Here is a 20,248-nt window from a genome sequence, read left to right on the forward strand (position 1 = left end):
TGCGAGTTCTACTCAACTTCGTTGCTACCGATATAATAATAACATGTTTACAAATAAAACACATAGCCCTGTAGTTAGTTAAGATATAATGACACATATAACTTTGCAAGGGTATAATGTCGATAAAGAAAATATTTTGGAGACATGGTTCGAAGGTATAAGGTATATTCATGAACTGAAACAAATGTTACATAGTGATATCTCTGAACTAAATATAAACAATAAAGCTAATTATTAACAGCGCCACCTCTGGAGAGCACGACGAACTAGTTAGGAGTTGTTGTCAGTCTCGCTGGCGACGTTAGTGGGCATGTAGTCGAACAGCAGCGCCTTCTTGTCGTAGCCACAGCGGAACAGGTTCCACGCCAGGTCTTCAGGAGTGTCGCCCGTCTGGTCTGCACAGCTCTCTAGAACCTGGGACAGAACGATAGGTCTCTTAATTTTTACTGATTCGGAAATTTCTGTAGGAACGTACTTGTTTAAATTGGGAGTTAGAAAATGCAAACGAACCTTGGTAGCGTTTTTGGCGTCAGGTCGCGCCGCCATCTTGCCGAGCACGGCGGCCTTCTGCAGCTTGCCGTCCTTGCTGATGAGCTTGCACTTGAGCAGCACGCAGTAGACGTGCCTGCGCAGCGCCGGCTCGTCCAGCAGCTCGCCCGCCAGCATGGCGTCCACGAGGCGCGGCTCCACGCGCGACGCCGCCACGCACGCGTCCGAGTGCGCGCGGAACATCGCCTTCTCCTCCTTACCCAGCATCTGCAAGTTACCACCACCCTCAACATAGTACCTCCACAATATTTCACATGCAGCTACGCGTATCTAGGTCCTTATTATATAACTACCTAAATTAAGTCCAACTACAGTGAAACTTAGTTAAGTGGGACCTGGATAAGTGAGAAACCTCCACAAATGGAACTCATACTGAGGTCCTTACCCATTGACACTGAATTAACCTCTATTAGTGGGAAAAACAACCCTCTTTATCTGGGATTCGTTCTTTCGATTTATCATCATAGTTTAATTGAGAAACACCTCTATAATTGAGACAGCAAGTGAATATTAAATACATAAACCTCAGTAACTGAGATACATCGTTTTGTTTACTTATTTTATTCAATTACAATGTGCACATAACACATAGTCTTATTTAAGAATCACACCTCTTTATCTGAAATAACCTTTCACTTCTATTTATGGAATCCTCTGTAAATAAGACAAATATTTATTTATACCTTCAGGTTATCTGAGACACTGGGTTAGTGGAATACCTCTATAAGTGATACGAATTTAAAGACCCCCTCGATGTCTCACTTAACAAGGTTTCACTGTATATGTATGTAATAAATAATAAATGTTGTTTCTCGCTGTACAAATTTGTTGATGCAATTTTCAATTCTTGAACACTTAAATGTATAATTGATTTTAGATATAACTGTTATAAATAAAAAGCTTTGTAGATTCATTTAAATTGTTATTCCTTAGATTTCATTTTTTAGAGCTTAAAAAGTTGTTTGTAAAGATTTGGTCTATTTAATTTAAAATATGAGTACCTATAGACATCGATCTCTTTAGAATGTAGGTAGTCTTTTATAGAAAGTTAAACAAGTTTTAAGTTGCTATTTTTTTTTTTACTTTATTGTAAAATAAAGGAACTAAGCTATTCTTTAGTAAGCGCCAGACCCTTGGTTGTTTATTTTATCAGAAGAAGCATAATTTTGTTTTGTTTTTTGAAGATTTAACTGAAGATTTTTAAAATAAAAGTTTATTTTGATATTTTAAGTGTGTTTTTCTTATCACTTTCTAAAAAGTACAATCCACCAATACATTCCCGGGATTATCCCGGGATCCTAAGATAAAGATACTGTAGAGAGATCAGAAAAATTGACTGGCATCGAATTCTCTACCCGCAGCTTAGGTACTAGTTATAGAATTCATATATTATCGTCAAAAACATCTATGAGCTTCCTTCTCGTGCCTCCAAGTACCCATATAGGGGCATAAAATAAATATGTAATTACTCCTTCGGAAATTAAAATCATGATGATACGCATCAGACCGGTTTTTACTAATGAGCCGCCCTTGAACTCCAGCAGTTTCAAACTTCATTTTTTATTGCTGACAATTTATTTTCCACCACTGAAAATGTGTGATTGATGAATGTTTGTCTGACTGGCAAATACAATTTTCTCAAAAGACCCACCTAATCATTAAATGTAATCAACGTGTAATATGTTTAAACTTTTCACTGCCAACAAAAAACTGTAAAAGACTATTCCTCCACTAGTGTCGGACAACGTTGTCCGACATGGTGTCTTATGTGAAAACTAATAAGTGTTTCAATTAAGTACTTACTATACAATTTTTGCATCCTGTTGTTGCCTGAAAACCAAGATATTTAGAATTAGGTAAATTACAGGTAGCACTGAATCAATAATCGTTGGTCTCTATTAATTAACTCATAAGGCAAAGAAAATCAATCAAGTACATATTGTGAACATTTCAAACAAACATTATGAGATCAGAAATCTTCCGCATCAACTCGACACTAAGGACTTGTTTCATAATGTCTGGATAGCCGCTATGTATCAGATAACTTTGAATTAAGAATGTAATTTGTATGCACTTGACTCATCTCATAAGTTTATCTCGTACACTTATATAAAGGTGGTGAAACAGGCGCTAAGTTTCAAACGCATAATAAATCCATTTGGGAAAGAATTGATAACCGCGTAAAAATGTGAAAACAATTGAATAGTGATAAAATAAAAAGAGTACCAAGTTACCTGTTGCGAGATGGCAACGAGCGCGAGCAGCGCCAGCGCCTGGGAGCAAGTCATGTGAGCGTCGGGTCGGGCGGCTCCCGGCGGACACAGGCGCACTGGCACATGCAGCAACACACCAACCAGCGGCACCCGCAGCAGCGCTTGCAGGACCACTCGCGCGCGCAACGCCGCGCCCGCTCATTTATGCACACGCGCATCGCACGCGCCCGCTACCGCGCTACGCCAAGCGACAACGATACCCACACACGAACACTCGATCGAGATATTTTCTGGAAAACGTTCAGGCAATAAATATACAATTTAAATCATTTTATACAAGTCCCTATTGAAGTAGGCAGTGCACAATACCAGCTAGTTTTAGCCGCGATGTTAGCGGACACAAATAAGTAAACGTACTTACGTACTCCCTTCTAAAATTTTAACCGCTGTAAAATTGAAGCAAGTATACATATCTTAGCTCTAATTAGGTATTTAATCTCCGTTTTCGGAGATAAGAATAATAATAATCCTAATCCTTAATACGTACAAGAGTATAGGCTTCAGCACCGACCTTACTTTTTATCTACTCATTATGTAAAAGAAATCAGAAGTTTTGCTATACGTACCACAAACCCTATACCTTGGAACTAAGATGACCAACCCTATCTTCTGTTACTTGTAATAAATAGAAATCCTTCAAACTGAAATAGCTGAAAGAATAAAAACTTTGTATAATTGGCGGTGACAAAGTTCCCGCGCATCGCTTGGTACGGGGGGCAATAATTATGAAAATAATGAAACAATACGACAGTTTGTTTGGTAAACAGGCGACGGACGCGGTATCACAACACGGCCCATCACTGGCCAAATATCCCGCGGCCATTGTTTCGCAAATATCTGCCGCCGCACATTCTGCTACAAACAGCTGCCGGACGCTGTGGGAACCGCGACATGTCGCCGATGTCGCGCTCTCTGCTCGCGTCAGCCGGCTTCCTATCAATGTCCATTATGTACGTACTACGTACATAGGTATCTGCTATTCTTTGTAACAGATATACCTACTGTTGGAGAGAAGTTTGCGATTTTAAGTTACATTTATTTAATAAAAGTTCCCAGATTTCCGTCGAATACAAATTGAAATAGGTAGGCACTGCTGGCTTACCGAAACGGTACTTACTTAAACATCCAAAAATTCAAAATTCGTCAAGAAGCAAATAATACCCAAGGAGACAAGAATTTAGTGTCCAGTTTATAAAGCGATCCTCTTTCTCTTCATGTTACTCGGTCTTCTGGAAATGGAATTAATCTTGGTGAGGACTGAGGACGACACAACTCCGGACGTGTACCTACCTACCTAGTGGCTGTATGTAGGTATTGCTTGTTTGTGTTTATAATGTAGGTACCTATTTACGCAGACTGTAAATAAAGAACATCCCTCCGAGATTGAACAGATTCAGTACATCAAACTAAGAGGACTGGTACATGATATTATTTCAGGAATCTAGCACCTAAACCTAATCTGGTTAAGTTTATCGTCATGTGGCTAAGTAGGTACTCGGTGTTGACAATAATGGTCTTTTCTGCTTATTTATTTTGAGGGTTTTATCCACATGGGTACCTACGTCAACCCAACAGTGATGATATTTACTGTTCAATAGGTAGAGTGGAATAGGTTACCTGTCTTCACACCGGACCAGGCGCTCGGGTTTGATGGAGGGGATGCGGTGCATGCAGACGGTGGAGGGCGGGCGCGGGCGGTGCGCGGGGCAGGCGCGCTGCAGCACGCACGGCGCCAGCCCCGCCACGATCATCACGCTCGCCACCAGCTGCACCAGCATGCCTAGCAAGCTGACACACGCCCCGTCACTACTCGTTGCTAGGCAACCGTAACACAACCCTCGATGGCAGATTAACCTCGCAAGTAAAGTTATTTGCTACGGATCCCGTGTTACTAAACTCATCAATGTATTTTCTCGTCTAGAGTTCCATACTTCCAGGGACACCCCGTATAAGATCGAGGGCACCTCAACAAAACTTGCTCAGCACAGCGCGCTTGGTTAGTCTGCTTCTGCCCTTAGTTTACTTTACCTATACATGTCTAAAATAGAAGCGAACCTTAGCGGCATATAAACGAAATGACAAATGGGAGAGCTTACTACACTTGTGAAAAGCAAATCTGTGATATTTCTTTTTACTTCCCCTAGCTACCCAACAGTACATGGTGCGCACCTACCTACATACAGCTGCTTACAGGCACTCGTGTAATTTTATCCGCACTGCGAATCTTGAAGATGTTGCTTACAAGACGTTACTTACAAAATGGCGCGTGTGCGGCGTGTGTCATACAATGACATAAATTGGCCGTTATTTTTCGAACAGAATGTTCTCAAACTGCCGGAACTCATAGTAGTTGTTGATGCTGATGGGGTTGGCCAGCCAGAACATGGTTCACACGGGGACGTGCACGGGAGCCGGAATAATGGGGCGCCGCAACATTTACTGCAACTCTTTGGCGGGCGCACAAAACTGACAGCTGCTTATCAGACAATTTAGTTTCGGCAGCAACGAACAGATTGGCCAGTATGTCGGCAGCAAAGAGTATAATAAGTATAGGGAAATAGAGTGGCGTCATGTCAAATTTTATGCCAATCAATTTGAAATGCCATCTGAATTTTGTTTCCGTCAAAATCTTTTTTTTTTTTAATCAATCGCTACAGATAAAATCCTGTAATACATACTCTTTGTATTCCGTATTAAGATTTGTTTTCAATAAACTTCATGTCACGTAAATTCGGCGGTTTTTTGTCCCTATCCTAGTGGCTCAGACTCAGAGCTGTCGATCCATTATTTTATTTATCATACGAACTTACATATGATAGTGTTGCGCATTACCGGTTGCGTAACGCCAGAACAGACAAATGTATAGAAAAACACTTGACCGTCCACATTCAACCGATGATACGCTCGACGTATATTACGTCAGATATGAACCGACCCTACACGCTACAAACTGCTAACCAAAACAGAGACGAAACAGTCTGCACGCAGATTTTATTCCCCTCCCTACTGGAAAGCTGGCTTCTACAGTAATGACTGAACTTGATCTGGATCTCTATCTTCAGCTCTTCATATCAAACCGCTGTCAGTAGTCAGCCACATAGTAATGTCGTAACTAACTCTAGCACGACGCTGTACTTCTCTATCCAGAAGTGTTAAATAGAAACAGTTTTTCAACAATCTGAGTAAAGTATACTACTATTTCAGGCTATGCTGCAATTTGGGTTCACTTCGTTTTGAAACATTAACCTAAATGTTATGAAGCACTTCATGTAGGAACAAGAACTCGATCAAGTTAAATTTTATAGGAATAGCTTTATCCGAGGTAAAATGAAACAATCTGCTGTCATCACCAAGTATATTTGTAGTTACTACCACACAGCGGTACAGTCGGCTGCGGCACTCCAATGCGCTGTACTTACACTAGATTACTGTCAACCATTCAATCATATTTTAACTCTATCGTGTGCACAACCAATCGATATTTACATGTGAATAAACTTGTTGTGCATGGTGTATTAGGCAAGTATTTGCATTTTTGTAATTCCTCTACATAGGAACTTGTCTGTCTTATGTTAGGTAGTAATCAACCCTCTGTGTAATACCTGGCAACACTTTGTAATGTAAAAGAGGATCTACGCGTTATGTACAACACAAACAAACAAATAAATACGTATTCATTTATTATGCACAGTCCACTACTGCCATCTGTCGGCAGCGTGGCCAAGTTTACATATTCCAGCTTACGCACTAAACAGTAATGTAGACCTCACTGAAACGACTACTGTATACTTATATTGTTGAAGCATTTCACATAAATAAATATTATGTCAGTATATCTGATAGTCTCCTCATTCGTCCTTCTCAAGAAATGCAGAAGTTAAAGATTTTCCACTTTGTGGACAACAAGCTTAATAAATAGCTATTGAGTAATAATATAACGCAAATAAATGTTTCAATAAACGATACCATTTCAAACATTATTTATTTCATCAATTGGGGAGTGAGGTGTTGTTATACTTTGGTAAACTCTCACTTTAGTATAAATACATTTAAGCAAGTTGTAAATAAAATAAATATTTCAAAAGTAAAAGAAGTAAAAATAAAAATAAGGTTTCCGGAGAAAAGAAACTCCTAGAAAAAGAATATCAGTAAGTCTTTGGATTTCAGTCCATAGTCCATGGATAGGATTTTAAATCAATTACCTAGTTATGAGATAAGTATTCGAGCACTGGTCATATAGGAATATCATAACGAGAGCTACCGTGTGTCAGCCACCAGAGGCTCTAGTGGGAACTAAGGCTTCCTTTTCAATGTTATATCGTTACTCGTGTGTGCCACGAGATGTACAATGTTTGACAGTTGAAGGGATCGGTCAAACTGTACCTTAGAACACTAGCGCCACCTAGCGGGCGTGTTACGTTAACCCTTATGGTACAGTTGTGTGCGTGGCTATAGATGCGCGGCGCGGCGGCGGGTGCGCATGCGCGCGCGCGCGTACAGGCGCAGCAGCACGGCGCCCAGCACCACGCACACGCCCAGCGCGCCGCCCACAGACACGCGGTGCCCGTACACCACGCACGACAGCAGGATCGACACCGCCTGCACACACGCCAACATTGTTCATATATCACCATTCATAATGTACACACTATGTATGAATAATCATCATATAACAACATTGCAAGTCTCACCTGTCGCAGCGTCATAATGATGGTGAAGACGACGGCCCCGAAGCGTGCGATGGTGTGGTAGATGAGGAGCTGCCCGATGGCGGAGCTGAGCGAGAGCACGATGCAGTCGGCCAGGAACATGGGATGCTGCAGCAGCTGCAGCGGCGGCGCGTGGTGCGCGTGCGCGGCGGCGGTGAGCGCGCACGAGAAGGCGTTGACGGCGCACAGCATGTGCAGCGCGCTGCACTGGTAGCGCGCGAACACGGCGCCCTGCCACGACGACGTGAACGCGTCGCACACCATGTACACGCCCAGCAGCGCCGCGCCGCCCCACGTCATCGCGCTCGACACTGCCGACCGCCACCGAGCCGATAAAGTTTTAGCGATAAAAACTATCCTACAATTTTTCATCCACAGCAACGTAACATAGCACATCTCTGGTGGTAGAGCACCCTTACGCTTTTCATCTAATAGCTAGCTAATGTCACATCAATGGACGTCCACTTTTTGACAGCTACAATAATTGGACAAATAGACCGCTTAGCAGATTAGTGCCATCTAGTGAGCAAAAATAGGTAGGTGTGTATATACTCACCCATATTAGTGTCATGGCTGCCGAACATGAACATGATCATGCCCACGGATATGAGCACCGCGGTCACGTACTCGTACACCTCGTACTTGTTGCGCGACACCAACTTGCCCATCAACATCACGGGGATCACCTTGCAGGACTTCGATAGCACCTGCAATTTTATACATATACCATATTTTTACTAATCCAACACTCGCGCCATCTTTTCCTATACCTGTTGTCTACTGATGTTATAAAGAGTAAAGGTAATTTATCACACTAAATAGCTTTCAAACATCAGTAGCTATGGCATCAGTTTGTTATAAAATTACTTCTTATTCAGAGAAAATGTACACTAATGTACAATTTGAGAGTATAGAATCTATTTTGATAACAACGCCATCTATTGAACGTTTCAACTAACTTTTGAAGTTTAGTGCTAACGGACTAAACTTAAAATAGCAAACAATTAAGCATACATAAAGAGTAGTAAGCTGGGTCACCTGTGTGGGGAAGCTGACGTACTTGAGTGCCTCGTACTGGCACCAGGCGCTGACGACGTTGGTGAGCGAGCAGTAGGAGAACTTGTAGAGCGGCACGGGCGCCAGCGCGGCGCGGGAGCAGGCCAGGCGCGCGCCCGCCGCCGCCAGCGCCGCCAGCCGGTTCACGAACACCAGGAACTGCGAGTCGCTGAACCGGAGCGTACTGCCGTCCGACATCACGTACACCTGCACACTCACAACGTATGTTCAAACAATACATTGGGAGTCGAACGATCTAAATAGAATGTCACTATCGGTCTAACGCCCGAATACTCAAACGCTACTCAATTTTAAGTTGTACTTACAACAGGCAATACATTTGGGAGTCGGTCCCTAACCGCCGTACTCAAAGTCATTTAAATATTACTTAGCAGAGTCCTTAGCTATTGTTTTCCATACATAATCGTAACTAAGAAATAGTTTAAGATATCATTTAATGACTCTCAGCACCGTAATAAATCCCTAAGTCGAGAAGTCCTTACTACGATAATTGGGGAAAAAATGTTTGTGAGGCAAACAATCATCACAGTTAAAAAGTTTGGAGATCAATAATAAAGAATATTAACTCACCGAGTTCAATAGCGTCTTCTTAAGACACTGTCATAACTGGCAAGAACTTCTTCCAAATTTTTATTCGCACTCTTACAGAATGAAGGCGTAATAATATTATGTTTATGCTACACAAACACGTGTGTAAAACTAGTGGCAAGTAGATGCAGTCGTGTCAAAGCCGCTACACAACACAACACAATAATCTGCATGCACTGATGTATGTATCTAGGTTCAGCCTCGCATAGTTACCACTAACCAGGTTATTGGACCCACATCACATCTTGTATGATGTTTAGTAAATACAATGCCAGAATATGAATACGAATGGTCGCTTCAACTAAATTCTTTAAAAACTTTACATCTTATACCACGTGATAGTCGCCTACATTTATCTATATGAGTGTTACCTGTGTCATGATCTTCTCTTGCAGCAGCCCCCAAACGAGGTATGAGGACATGAGGCCGATGAAGCAGAACGCGAGCTGCGCGCCCTCTCGCGTCGGACTCTCGTCCTTGCGCACCTTGGCCGCGTCGGGCAGGCGCTCGCCCGGCTCTCCGAAACAAGTGAACAGCACGCGCCACGTCCGCCCCGCGTTACCTGTGGCATGGTGTCTCTTTATTATACTTACTTTTGTATCAACTCTCGTGAAACACGTCAAATATGAGCCCCTAGCATAGCTTGAAACTATTCAAGTTAGTTATGAGTAAAAAACTATTAAATTATGGCAAATGAAAAAATGTTGATTCAGCGACAACAACACAACTTATAACTAAAGTATTGTATGAACCAATCATGCTACATGTTGCGTGTTTCGGGAAATACATTCCCATTAATTAAGTAGCAAACATCAGCTGTGTGCGGTGAAACTGCTGATAAGATTTTATTAAATAGATCTGTTAGTTATTAATTTGTTACATGAGGTCGAATATCAGTAGTGGCTAGCTAGGCATTGACTACTGACATGTGCGGCTGTGTCCAGTGAACTCGGCTCATGTTGCCATCACTTCCTGTCCACATGTCACTAATTACCTAATTACAAAAACGACATTCCTACAAAAATATTAGACATGTGTTTTGTACTGTAAAGTCAAATTATTACTTGTTAGGGAATTGCTCAGTACATAAACAGCAATCGAGTCACCTATCGGACTACATAGCAGCATATAATGTATCATGCCACCTTCATACTAAGCAAAAAGTAGAAAATTTGCTAAACATTGAGCAACATGATATTCAACATGTTTGTGTGTTTACTGTACATGTAGGTAAATAGGTATGTAAACTATCATATTAACTTGAATAGTCAGTAATAACAACATGATGCTGATACACTGAATTATAATCAACAGAAAATTAAAAACAATGTATCAAAGCGCAACTAATGAATGAGTCGGAACAAAATAATCAGGACACTAATTGACCCTTATGGATAAATACTCACTTATCTTATCAAAGTAGTTGATTTTTTCCAAATATTTATACATAATGAACATGGGCAGCAGCACGGTGGAGTATCCCACCAGGTTCAGCAGCAGCTTGAAGAACCTGCAACAGTAGGGAGACACATGTACTTTGCACCAACTCCACTGTCATATTGTTAGACTGAGACATCCATGCTCGCTTGTTGCCAAATACCTTTATCTAGGAAATTGTATTGTAATGTCTTACCATGAATACTCGATATCGCTGAGTGCGGCGGACTGCTCGTAGACATCGATGAGCAGGTGGTACACGTGGGAGACGAGCCACATCACCCCCACGCACACCAGCCCCATACACCTGCCATACATCACAAACATGTTACTAAATATTAACTAACTCATACAACATTTACAATGAGTTTCTAATTGGTACTTTTCAACTGAACTTTTACTGAAAAATTGATTATGCACAGGTACAGACTTACTTGCACTTTTTATTAAATTTGTTATTGAACTGCAGACCATAGTTAATAATAAATTACACTATATAAGGAGACAAACAAAATGCGAACGAATAAAAGTCAAATAAACTAAATTAAACGGATAACAGTAATACAGTAATACTACTGTAGGTGTACACCTAATCACAATTTATTCACAACACTATCAATATTCTTACGAATATTCACACTTAATGACTGTATAGAGCTGCTAGTAGGGATTTCTACAAGAAGTTAAAGTGTCTTATACTTCCTGCACATTTACGTACTATGTCTCTACTGTATCTTTATATTATGAAATTAATAAACCTAAACAATAATCTTTTTATAATAAGTTTAAGTGAAAACTCACCATACCGCTATTCCCGACGACATTATTACTAAACACTTTTACCAAACAATCACAAAATATTTCTAACAAATACAAAAATACTGATTGATATGTTGCTGAATGTTTTATATCGTCTATTACTATTTTAAAAATAATATTTTCATTGTTTCAGCAAACTTCCGACACATCCTCACTCGACCCATATTTACGAAAACGTCAACTTTGACAACTAGCGATACGATAGCGACCGCGATGAGTGATGAGATCTTATGACTTTGACATCACTAAATGTTGCCAATTTTTTTTTTTTTTTTTTTTTTTTTTTTTTTTTTTTTTTTTTTGAATTGTCAATATATTTAATTATTAATCTAAACTAACACATTATTTACAACTTAAAAATACCAAAAAAATAAGGAATAAAAACTAACTTAAAACTAAAATAAAGGCAATAGGCGTGGTTAGGTGTGGTTAGGCGTCGAAGTACTCGTCCGCATCGCTGTCACTGGGGAACGTTCCCAGAAGACTGGCCGCATTGCCACGTTGTATGGCAATGCTTATCTTTTGACCGAAGAAATAGCCAGCCTTCTGGTCACGCGTAGAGTCGAATAGCTTATGTGCAATTTCTTTATATAGAGAATGTGCACCAGGACCCCATGGCCCAAGTGTTTTTACCCCAAACGGCTCAAAACAATAATTGCCAACTAAGTTAGAATATTTGCGCCGCTTGAGGTCCTCTGCCGCGGAAGCAGCCGCACCAGCGCATGCAGCAGTACTTAGAAGGTGAGATGGCGCAAGGGTGTCTACACACGTAGCGTCCCACACCAAAGGCCTACCCATCTTCCAAGGCAGCAACGACATACCATCTGGTCTCTTGCCATCATCACGTACCAAACCATTAGGTTCTAATACGGCTGGTACGCCGGCTGAGGCGAGAGCACGACGAATAATGTCGTTGATGCTGGCATGACGACTTATGCGGCCTGCACTTCTACGACATGAAAGACCATGGTGTCCCGAGCCATCGACTCTTTCTCCACAGTGGCAACAATGCGGAGAGACACAGGGAGCACCCAACCGTAAGCACACAGCTAGCCGGAACGTAATGTCATCCAACATAGTTCCTATGTAGGGTGACGGGAGCGCCTGAAGCCACAAACCTGATTCCCACTCTCCCACAGCCAATAAGCGAGCTCGCTCTGCAGCATTAGAAGAAGAGTTGATTAATGACTCACGAATAATACTGCACAGCGGCACGTCCCATTGTCTCTGAGAAGAAGGGTGAACAGGTAAATCAGTAAGTGGACAGGCCATTTTCCAAGCTTCCACTGCATCAGTCAAACACGGCACCTCAAAACTAGCCAGTGATGGAGAAAGAATTTTCCTGACTAATTCAGAGGTACTGTGGACCGATGAGAGAAATGCTGGTAAGCTAATACTTGAAATTTTGCGGACGCCGAGCCCACCCATGCGAATGGGAAGGGTAGCTTGTTGCCAAGCACGGTCATCCAAAGCCACATTAAGTATGGATGATAATGTGTGTCTGATAATTTTGTCTACATTTTCCAAAATATGTGAATTTTTCCATATATGAGATGCGCGGAGAATATAAGTAAATTTTGGTCCAAAACAACAATACCGAATCAGAGTGAAAGCCGAATGTGAGTTGATTTTGTGTAGTCTATCCGAAATATTATTGAAATTTTCTATTTTGTCTTCGATGAATGAAGGGAAACATTCATCGAATATTGGAGAACCTAGGAGGTGAAGTGAATTTTTATCTTTAATTTTGATATTGGGAGCTATTTCCTGAAATTTTGATAAAATCGTTTGTCGGTCAGTAGAGTTAGGTATGTAAATTTCACATTTAGATAAATTTAGGTCAAGGCCAATGGAATTTAGTCTTTCTTTTAATATGGTAAAATCTTTTAAAACAGTGTTGACGTCACCTCCTAGAGTTCCGTCATCTAAATACCATACGTTAAATTTGGAATTTAGTTCCCGAATAATAGGATTTATGGCTAAACTAAAAATGGCAGGTCCAAGAGGGTCTCCTTGTTGACAACCGACGGCCGATTCTATTAAATTGTCCTTATATAGTAATTTCGAAGGGTTTCGGTAACATTGCCAAAGAAAACTGTAAATTTTAGGGGTTTCTTTTTGTATTTCTGTCAACAAGGCGTCCCTGCTTACTGAATTAAAAGCGTTTTTTATGTCAACCTTTAAAATGACCTCACTTTGATTGCTATTTATAAAGGTAGAAAGGGCATGTACCGCAGCCTCGCAGCCCCCTTTGGAACCAAAGCCTAATTGTGAGGGCTGGAATTTGCTGGCCAACGACTCATTGTAAAATGCACAGCAAATTTTGGCTGCGATACGCCTATAGGTGCAACCTACGGCAATGGGACGAATACCGCCATCCCTCTTCCGCAGGGCACATAAATTAGCCCCGTACAAGACGTCGATGACGGATTCGTTCACATTGCCGGAGAGCATTAAATTAATTAGGGCCGTCAGCTCCCTCAAAAGGGACTCACCAGCTTCCCCGGCGCTTGAACACGTTAGGTCCTTTAGATGTTGAGGGGACAAGCCGTCGAGGCCGCCGGCAGAACCATTTCGAAAGGAGTCGATGGCCCCACGAACCTGTTGGGCAGTAATGGCGAGGGTATGGAGTTGAGGGTTTGGTGGGTCAGGGAAAGTGAGGTCATCTGCCGGGGAAGGGTGCTTACTCTGCAAGGCTGTAACAGTCTCTGCAGAGTACGCAGCGACCACGTCACTGCTAAATAGAACCCTAGCAGCCCCACGAATATCACCATCTGCTAATTTGGACTCTACATGATGCAGCAAACCTTTGTGAGAGAAGTGTACAGGTAATTTGGGGTCGAAAGGTTGTGTTTTCAAAAAACAATTATCTTTAATTTGGGTTGTTAAAGTTTTTTTACTAGCCAAATCTTTCTGCACATGTAGAATCCTAAATGGGAAAGTTAATAATTGCTCCCAAGCACTCGGAGAGTTCTCTCGGGCTACAAGAGCAATACAACGTGCCAAACTTGAAGCCACGGATGCTCTCGCACCTCGAGGAACTCTCTTTAAAATTGGGATTGAGTTTTTGAATTTGGATAGAGTTTGCCAAAGTTGAATATTTTGAACAGGGGAGTTGGGGAAGGAGCTGAGGCTGACACTGGGGAAGGATCCACATTTTTGTGTTTATGTACCTTGCCCAGATGTATCCTCAGACCCCGTTCACCCTTAAAAAAACGTGCTTGAGAGCAAAGAGGGCATCTTACCAGAGTCCCATCCAGGAATGCGGCAGGTTGACTGGCGCTCTGACCGGCGTAGCTGCTGCTTCCAACATCATAAGGCATATAGCCTGGACTATAACAGTATACTTAAGGTAAAAAAGATATAAAAAATGCTTAAAAAGATAAAAACACTATTTACACTACACGACATTGTCAAAATCCGTCAAAATATTTAGCACTAAAAAAATTAAAATGTAATGGCCATCTTGTGGCCAGTACTCCTTGAGGCGCCGCGCGCCGCTGCGCCGCGCAGAGCCGCGACTCGCCGCGCAGAGCCGCGACTCGCCGCGCAGCGCGATGCGACGACCAGTATGATGGCTTTTACAAGTGTTTTAGGTATTCTCCAGCCACGGTTAGGATACTTTGTACCAAGACGCAAGTCGCACCAGTTAAGCCAGTCACAATACCGCGTCTTGAGCTATGCGGAGCGTTAGTTGGTGCTAAGCTACAAGATTGAATTTTCACAACATATATTTTTGGTCGGATTCCATGATTGTCATGTATTTATTTATGTACTTTATACTGTATTTACATACATCGTAATACATCGGTTATACATAATTTCGTATTATTGTAAGCATTTATAATTTATTAGTGTAAATAATTTATTTATTGGCTGTCACTGTCACTTGACTATATAATTGTTTGTTATTATTTGTTAAACTTTTCCATTGCCTGATTAAAAAAATTAACTGTGTACTTTGCGTAACTTAAAATGTTTTAAACAAGGGTTTTAAAATAATTTAGGCCTTGAAAAATACTTGATTTAGACCTTAAACCTATTACGTATGAGTTCCAAGTTTCAATAAACTTAATAAAATAAGGTTCGAAAATGAACTTTACAACAGGGAAATCAATTTAAGGCATTTTGTGCTCATTAAATATCCGTAACCGTGTCCATAACATAATACCATACTGAGGTTGGGCTCCTTAGTCGTTACCAAGATTAAATACCTATTTACACTATTCTGCATAATTAATGATCGACTGGGTAAGTGTTTAAATACTTATTCACTTCCACGACCCCATGCTAAGATATGAGTCATCGTAAAAGTGCTCTACTTTACAATTTTCTCTGATTTAACTAAAAAGCTAATTGAACCTAAAATGTAAACGTTAAGCGCCTGATTGCCGTAGCCGCGAGTTATGCTCGGTGCATATCTACGCTTTGCTATAAACTCTATTTAGGTCCAAAGTCAGTGTCAAAGAAAAATATAGAATGAAGTTGATAGTTTACTAACCTCCATATTTTTGTTATAATATTTTAAATTATTTATCTATTATTAACAGTTTGTGTGTGTTCAAGACTCGTATCCGACTGATATCATAATAATTTAATGTATAATAATAAAGCGAGACCTTATGGAACGGCCACAATACTGTCGCGGTAGCCATGTGGTCTGAGGCTGTAATGTTTGTGGTGGAGTTCCTGGCAGCGTTGTGTGCAGTGGCAGTGTGCGGGCCATGCCTGCTGGCGTGCGCGCGCCGCCTCATCCTGGGAGACGAGCTGCTGCAGCGCGGCGCGCCCGGCGTGCGCGAGGCCACCGTGCTCGGCTGCGACGAGCCGGCGTGCCCCTACTACAAGAAGAATGTCAAATACCTCATGGTGCCGGCCACCAGGAGGAGGACCTATGGCTCACCCACGCGGCAGTGTTCTTAATTCTTTGAAGGTTTATATTTTTGTTAGTTTAATATATTTCTGTTTTAAATATCTTTGGCAGTTTTAGTAGACAGTAGTGCTCGTTGATAAACCACATAATATATAAAAATGTGATCGCCATCCTGCATGCCAAGCGCACCTGCGAAATTCTGAAAATAACTCTTTTAAAATTGTTATAAAACACAAAAAGTAAAAAAATGTTCCCAATTAAATCTCTAACTGTAAAACTTTTTATATTCTTATTTAACTAAGTAACGAGTTTAGGTAAATAGGTAGCTACTTGATACAAACTTTCCAACTGTGGCTTCACACCCGACGTGAATAGAAGATTTAAAAGACAAGAAGGTCCCGATTAAGTAAAAATAAATGGTAGCTATCCTAGTAGTACCTACTAAGTACTCGTTGACTTGACTGAATTTCAGGATAATAATTAAAACAAAGTGATGTTTGGAGATATTGCGCTTTTTATTAACATTTTAGTACAAGACGACATCGTGTAAGTATTATAATAGTATTTATGAAGTATGCTAAATAATGTCTTGGGGCCCACTATGGGGACAGTTATTCGGCCTGGACGCTCGGATGCTGGCCGAGGTTCTCGTCGTCGAGCATGATCTCCGGGTCGCGCTTGTACTTGGGCAGCCAGCAGCCCTGGTAGCAGCTCGCGGCGGTCCGCGCGCACGCCACGCACTCCGCGGAGAACAGCGCCAGCGCCGCGCGCGACCACTCGCCGCACGACCACGCCGACACCCTGCGCTTGCTCTGCAACACAACCGTACCATGCACACATCAGGCTCAGGCAGTGGCGTAACTATAGGGTGGCAAGCCGGCAAAATGCCAAGGGCCCCGAGCCTGGAGGGGCCCCAGTTGAAAAATTATCATCTGAACTATTATTTTTTATATTGGGAAGAGGGGCTCATCCAACGAATTTGCCGCGGGCCCCAAACGGTATAGTTACGTCACTGGGCTCAGGATTACTCCCATCTTTGTGTGGCGCTCGCTGATGCCGTGTAGCTAATAAATTGTGTACATCGAACAACAATAAATATTTTAATCATAAATAGTTTGGGAAATAATAAGGAAGATTAAAGAGTTCTCGATGTGAAGGTGTGATAGGCACGCTGATTGTAATGTTGGTGTTGGTACTTTAGCGGCTGCATGTAACGCGGGGAGTTGTCACGACGTGTTATGTAACAACTTTTAAGGAGTATTTCGCGGACATTTATCTCGGACACACCAGACAACAGTAATACGTCCCCAGTATAAATATGGTAGTAGTTCCCCCTCTCGATAACGAACGAAACGATGAAACGTTTCGCTTCAAGCTTACTTGTGCGACAAGCAAAGAAGTGGAACTCTCTGCCAGAGTCTGTGTTTTCTGAAGCTTACAACCTGCGGGTGTCATCAGTTCTCGCGTAATTGGATTGCTTTTGGGCAGGCGTGCTCCATTGCCTTACCACCAGGTGAGATACAAACACCTACCCATTATCAATAAAACATTATGTAGCTGATAAGCCGCGGTAAAATATCCTGCCATTTTCGGCGCAGTAGCAGCATCTATGAAGTGTGTGCATGTAGAGTGGGCGATGGATACTCACGGCCTCCCGGCTGGCGCTGGCCTCCACGGCGCAGCGCTGCCGCAGGAACAGCAGGATCATGGTGAGGATGGCGGCCACCGCGTGCACCAGCCGCGTCGCCATTCTCCTCAGCACTCACCACTTCCTACTCTGCAACCAGTGGCTGGTACCCTCGCATAATGTGAAGCTGAATATCTATAACAACTATATAATTTTATGCGGTTTGTTTTATTTGACGTCCGTACTTTATGGTTCAATATGTCCGCATATTTCTCCTATACTTGTTATACTCTTTGCCGCACATTATGATTTTTCAAAACTATAAAAAGGTTTTATTTTTAGCAATTAAATTATATGTATCTAATCTATTCCTGAAGTGTGAACAAGTTGTTAATATTAAATTGTTACTTTATAAACTTTCCTTCTACAATATTTCAATTTCAATCAAATAATAAAACTTGTGAACACAATATACGGCTGCAAACATCATTAGTAAATACTAATAATATGTTCTTGTTTATTACCGAACCATACTTATTATCAAAATACAAAGAGATAAAAATAGAACAAAAGATGGGAAACGAAGAAGAAAGAAATCTCGTAGCATGTGCTACGAAGTGCTACGAGCGCTACGAATACAGCGCTCGTTCTGTGTAGCTGCTCGGAGCATACCTACGTAGTATGTACACTTGCACACTACGCTACTGTACGCGAGTACATATGTAGGTGTAGCTTGTTTATGTGTTTAGTGGTGTATATCTTTGTTTTTCTCATAAACAATAAACGTACATATTTCTATCATAACAGTGAATCAACATAATGTTATTTTGTTTATCAGATGTATAGAGCTATAATTCACACAAATTCTTCTTAATACATTTAGATGGGAGGCCGATATTATGGTGAGGTATTATAATTGTTTGCCACAAATTGGCTGTCGATGCCGGTACGTAAGGTTCCGTAGAGGTGAGACGGACCGTTGACCGCGAACCTCGCCCAGCCGACATGTGATAGCCACATTTAATTAATGAGAAAGTAAATGACGCAGTGTCTCCTCGCAACAAACTATTTGTCACCAGCTATACAATACTGACTTGGGTAGGATAGGCTGGATACACGCACTTATTACTACGGACAAGAACCTCCGCTGGCAAGTGGCAGTGTCCGAACTCAGAACTCAGTACATCATCGGCTTGCAATTTCTAATTATAAGTTTTATTTAATCGTCCGTCCGCCTTGAACAAGAGTGGTGACCGGCTAGTAAATTAATGATTCTGCCTTCTCTGTGTGAGAAGAAGACAGAAGCCCTTGCCCAGCAGTGGGACATAGCTACAGGATGATGGTAATGAGGCGGACTGAGACGACAGACTCAATAATTCACTCCGACAAAATTAATTAAACATTACGAGTGAGGTACCGTTCCTATATGAGGTAATATTTGAATGCAGGGGAAATGTTGCTAATTACTACTAATATGGTACAACTTTAAATTAATTTAATATTTAATATGTGCATTATTGTACCTACGTACAGTCTGGGCAGGAATGTGTTTACAATACTATTACTTATTAATTTGTTGGTTTTCCTAAAAATGTTTACTTATTATGTAGTCAGACGCACACAAATGTTATGATAAAATGCATATGTAATGTTTCATATTTAACTAATGAAGTAGGTAATGATTATGTATTGTACCTACCAGGCTCGCGATGCAGTGCGGTCACACGGCCGCTGCAACTGCCATATAGAGACGCAAGCTATGACTCACGGTGTTCAACTCAAGGAAAATTAAAGTTTAATAAATTAATGTTCTAAAAGCTGAATATAATATCTACTGACGTCAGCGGGAAATACTTTCATACAGTTAATTATATTTCTAGATCGCCATTGAAGTCGTCATTGGCCTTAATGAGCCTGATGGTACATGGCACATAGTCGAAATAGTACATACATGTATGTACCTATGACCTGTATTATGTACTTTTACACTGCGAGGTCTGTTGTAGGAACACCACAAAATTAGTTATCCCATAGGTAGGTAACCGCTGAAATTCACCCGTCTACCTTGTAAAAGTCAATTTTATCGAACTAAGAGTATTATTGGACAAGAAGCGACTTATGAAAACACACTCCAATCGGTACAAGAAAACAAGCACGAGAGATGACTAATTTAATTTAATATTAGAACTGATGATATACTACAACTAATAAAACTAACGACATAACTACACAAACAATTGTTACGTAGGTACCCATAAACTGCATAATTTCGACAAACAATGACAAATCATATACGTCT

General features: G+C 41.3%; 4 protein-coding genes across 6 annotated transcripts; all 4 read right to left on the reverse strand.

The window, feature by feature from the left end:
* Positions 1-67: 67 nt before the first annotated feature.
* Positions 68-5,381, reverse strand: LOC118278248 (uncharacterized). Of its 3 annotated transcripts, none has more exons than XM_050700189.1 (8): positions 5,079-5,381; positions 4,440-4,610; positions 3,940-4,051; positions 3,389-3,472; positions 2,784-3,052; positions 2,353-2,379; positions 511-756; positions 68-414 (listed from the first exon to the last, which is right to left on the reverse strand). In XM_050700189.1, the coding sequence occupies exons 5-8, from the start codon at positions 2,835-2,837 to the stop codon at positions 271-273; spliced, it is 471 nt and encodes a 156-aa protein (XP_050556146.1). In that variant the 5' UTR covers positions 2,838-3,052; positions 3,389-3,472; positions 3,940-4,051; positions 4,440-4,610; positions 5,079-5,381; the 3' UTR covers positions 68-270. The 3 variants fall into 3 exon arrangements, with proteins under 3 accessions (XP_050556146.1, XP_050556145.1, XP_050556147.1); XM_050700188.1 differs by having other exon boundaries at positions 4,996-5,381; XM_050700190.1 differs by lacking the exon at positions 4,440-4,610.
* A 1,104-nt stretch (positions 5,382-6,485) lies between these two features.
* On the reverse strand, positions 6,486-11,685 carry LOC118278155 (adenosine 3'-phospho 5'-phosphosulfate transporter 1). Its single transcript, XM_035597250.2, has 8 exons — positions 11,435-11,685; positions 10,830-10,940; positions 10,603-10,706; positions 9,568-9,758; positions 8,570-8,794; positions 8,088-8,238; positions 7,514-7,842; positions 6,486-7,421 (listed from the first exon to the last, which is right to left on the reverse strand). Exons 1-8 carry the CDS (start codon positions 11,455-11,457, stop codon positions 7,272-7,274), a joined length of 1,284 nt encoding a protein of 427 aa, XP_035453143.2. The 5' UTR covers positions 11,458-11,685; the 3' UTR covers positions 6,486-7,271.
* Positions 11,686-12,518: 833 nt separating this feature from the next.
* LOC126911672 (uncharacterized) lies at positions 12,519-14,974 on the reverse strand. The gene is made up of 3 exons (XM_050700067.1): positions 14,698-14,974; positions 13,050-14,053; positions 12,519-12,609 (listed from the first exon to the last, which is right to left on the reverse strand). Exons 1-3 carry the CDS (start codon positions 14,773-14,775, stop codon positions 12,519-12,521), a joined length of 1,173 nt encoding a protein of 390 aa, XP_050556024.1. The 5' UTR covers positions 14,776-14,974.
* Positions 14,975-16,816: 1,842 nt separating this feature from the next.
* Positions 16,817-18,229, reverse strand: LOC118278099 (uncharacterized). Its single transcript, XM_035597170.2, has 2 exons — positions 17,971-18,229; positions 16,817-17,134 (listed from the first exon to the last, which is right to left on the reverse strand). Exons 1-2 carry the CDS (start codon positions 18,070-18,072, stop codon positions 16,934-16,936), a joined length of 303 nt encoding a protein of 100 aa, XP_035453063.1. The 5' UTR covers positions 18,073-18,229; the 3' UTR covers positions 16,817-16,933.
* Positions 18,230-20,248: the final 2,019 nt, after the last annotated feature.

This window comes from Spodoptera frugiperda, chromosome 18 (assembly GCF_023101765.2).
Source record: "Spodoptera frugiperda isolate SF20-4 chromosome 18, AGI-APGP_CSIRO_Sfru_2.0, whole genome shotgun sequence".
Lineage (NCBI taxonomy): Eukaryota > Metazoa > Arthropoda > Insecta > Lepidoptera > Noctuidae > Spodoptera > Spodoptera frugiperda.